The 3400-nt window shown below is 42.3% G+C and overlaps 1 protein-coding gene across 1 annotated transcript in view; it reads left to right on the plus strand.

Annotated features, from left to right (window-relative positions):
* Positions 1-2938: 2938 nt before the first annotated feature.
* The window catches only part of LOC102833773 (olfactory receptor 10AG1-like), a 30760-nt gene continuing 30298 nt past the window's right edge, over positions 2939-3400 (plus strand). Inside the window, exon 1 of the mRNA XM_006877613.1 lies at positions 2939-3144. Coding sequence (XP_006877675.1) covers positions 2939-3144 — 206 coding nt within the window. The remainder of the gene's footprint in view (positions 3145-3400) is intronic.

Genomic DNA, 3400 nt, shown 5'->3' on the forward strand with positions numbered 1-3400 from the left:
TTATTAAGGCCATATTTTCCATCTACTGATCCTCTTTGTTTCCAATCTTTGCATTCCAATCTCCAGTGATTATAAATGCATCTTAATTGCATGTTTGATCCATTTCAGACTGAAGAAGTTGGTAGAATTTTTTCATTACATCACCACTGCATTAGCTGTTGGTGCATAAAATTAAATAATAATTGTATTCACTGGTCTTCCTTGTAGGTGTTTAGACATTACCCTTTCACAGACAACATTACACTTCAAAATGGATCTTGAAGTGTTCTTTTGATTATGACTGCAACACCATCCCTTTCCACTTTGTCTTTTTCAGCATAGTAAACCATTTGATAGTCAAGATTCAATACCAGGCCAATACCAGTCAATTTCAGCTCACTAATCCCTAAGATATTAATCTTTATTTGTTCCATTTCATTTTTTTCCACTTCTAGTTTTCATAGATTCATGATTCATACATTCCATGTTTTGATTATTCATAGATGTTTATAGTTTTTCTCCTAATTTTTAATTGTGACCCATCTACAAGTGAAAATCTCGAAATCTTTGCTCCATTCATGTCATCCTGGTCAACTCTACATTGAGGAGGCAGCTCTTCCTCAGCCATATTTTGAGTGTCTTCCAACCTAAGGGACTCATCTTCCAGCATTTTATCTGACAGTATTATGGTGCTTTTCTTCATTTTTTGATATTTAATATTCTAACTGTTATCAATAGTGTTTTACTGCTATTCACAGAGTTTTCAATGGCTAACCATTCAGAAGTAATTCACCTCTCCTTCTTCCTAATATTTATTTGTTTGGGACCTCTGCTGAAATCTGACCACCATGATTATACTCTAAAGGTATTTAACATAACATGGCATAGCTTTTTTGTATCACAAAAGTACACTAGCCACCAAAATTCAACCACCTGGCAGATCAGTGGTGTGTCAAGGCATGAGGTGACACTATTAATATGAAAAATATCACCACCAATAGAATATCTATTAGTTATCATATTTTTAAAGTTCGTTGTCTGGCTCTACTTATAATAGACCAAGTGTTAGAGGAAATAAGTCATCTCAAGAATAAAAAGTCACACTTTGGGTGTCACATAGAAGACCTAAAAATTTTTACTTGTGCCCTAATAGAATATCTTGCTTCTTTTTATAGTGACAGAGTCTATATTTCTGAAAACCTACCTATAATCTTAGTGTATGAGTGATTGGATTATAACTCCAATTTAATACCCAAATCAAATGTCTAATATTTAAGTGAGGGCATTGATTGGGAATAAATGGGATTTTAAAATTTGGAATGGTGACATATAGACAAATAATGGTTTATTTAGGTAGTTCAGTAATTCATGGATTTTGTGGTAACCTACCATACAGCAACTGGAAGTACCAGACCTGCTTTAGTATTCTATAGAAGAAGGAATTAAATGACTTACAGAAATTGGCATGTTGCCTAATATATATGCTAATTTATATTAGTCTGATTTGACAGTGGAAACTACCTTAATTAAATTAAGACACCTAAATATAATGGGACTGATTAGACCTCCTGCTGGTATAGTCCAACTGGCAGCACTTCATCTACAAATAAAAGTTGGGTGTGGTTACCTTATTGGAAAGCAGAATAAAAGTAGTCATTGGAATAGTGTGGACTTATGGCATTGGCTATTTAGGCAAGGTGTCCTTTGTAATGAAAGAGATGGGAAATAATCTACTAAATATTTACTTGACCTGTTCAAAAGGAAGAACTCTAGGTCAAGTGAATGGCAGTCTAGCTTGAATTACCAAATAGAGCCACAGTCTCTCAATCAATTCCCATACTTGAGGCAGTTTACATTCCAGCAAGGCAGAACCTTACTACTGTTAGTCTTTCTCCCAACATTTCCCAAAGGGGTCTATTGGTTTTTGGCAAGGGTAATTGCTCATTGGGGAATGGGAAACAGCCAGACCTTTGAGGAATTGCTGAGCAATGACTCTGAATTTGCAGTAATTTACACTAATAACTTAAAACATCACTGTGACTCACCAGTCAGAGTGGGGGTGTATGGGTGTCAGGATATTAATGGGGTCTTAGCTAAGGTCTATGTCAGTGTGAGCCCACTGGGTCCCTGAACTCATACTATAGCGATTTCCCCAGTTACAGAATGCATAATTGGAATAGACATACTCAGAAACTGGCAGAACACCCACATTGGACATGTCACATGTGGAGTAAGGACAGTTATGGTAGGAAAAACCAAGTGGAAGCCACTAGAACTGCCTCCACCTAGAAAAAATACTAAACCAATGCAAGACCATATTCCTGGAGGAGATGCAGAAATTCATGCCACCATCAAGGACTTGTAGGATGCAGAAATGGTGATTCCCACCACATCCCCTTTAACTCAACAGTCTGGAATGTGCAAAAAAGATTGGTCAATGTTAAGGAAGTCATGTAGATTTCAAGATAAAGCAGACTGTTAAAAATGGGTAAAATTAGTTCCAGTTTGCCAGGGCCGCCAGACGGTGCGGGTGAGTGGGGGCTCCGGGATCAGGGGGGGAAAACTCGCGAGTTAAACCTCCCAGGTAGGAATTCACAGTCTCACAGCCCGCGTAAATCTTAGTGTGCCAGAGCCTTAGACCCGCTTCTTTGAGAAATCACTGTGCAAGGAATTACAGGCTTTTTAAAAGGGCGCCGCAGCACCCCCAGCTCCTTTGGGCTTAAGGGGGCGGGGCGGGAACCAGCTCGTGTGGAGCCTCCAGTGGCTGGGAGACTCAAACAGGGAGAGCCACTGGTGCACCTACCCCAAGGTGGGATTTCTGCGCATACAGTGGACAGAGGGAAGTTAGCTTAGGAGAGGAAAAGGAAAAACAAAAAAGCCTGCAGAAAAAGAGAAGCGGCCACTGTCTGACGTCATCAGGCGTGGACTGTGCCTGCCTGAGCCACTTCTGCCCTGCCCAATGACCCGTGTGTTCCTGGGGCCTGCCGGGCGCACGCGCACACAGGCGAGCAGCTCCCCTCCTGCCCGAGCCGCGTACCGCGGTCCTGCCAGATGCGCAAAAGCGAGTGACCCGCCTCCCGCTGAACTGAGCAGCATCCTTAGCCCTGCCGGGCGTGCGCCGGCAAACAGCTCACCTCACGCTCAACTGAACCATGGAGCGCGGGGGCAGGCAGCCCACCTCCTGCCGTGAGCACCCACTGGGGAACCCCATTTGGGTCTCCCTTTTATTTTTATTATCTTTTATCCTAGAAGGCTCAGCAGGAGCCCCGATGTGGCACTGAGGGCTGGGGTGCCTCTACAAGGTCACCTGAATTACAGGGTCAGGGGTCCACGCCCACCAACCGCTCCTCGGAAACCCTATAAAAGAGCATTAGAGGAGGGACGTCCTAAACAGACCCATAACAGTAGAAGAAATTGACCA

The sequence above is a fragment of the Chrysochloris asiatica genome, unplaced genomic scaffold, assembly GCF_000296735.1.
Source record: "Chrysochloris asiatica unplaced genomic scaffold, ChrAsi1.0 scaffold00535, whole genome shotgun sequence".
NCBI lineage: Eukaryota > Metazoa > Chordata > Mammalia > Afrosoricida > Chrysochloridae > Chrysochloris > Chrysochloris asiatica.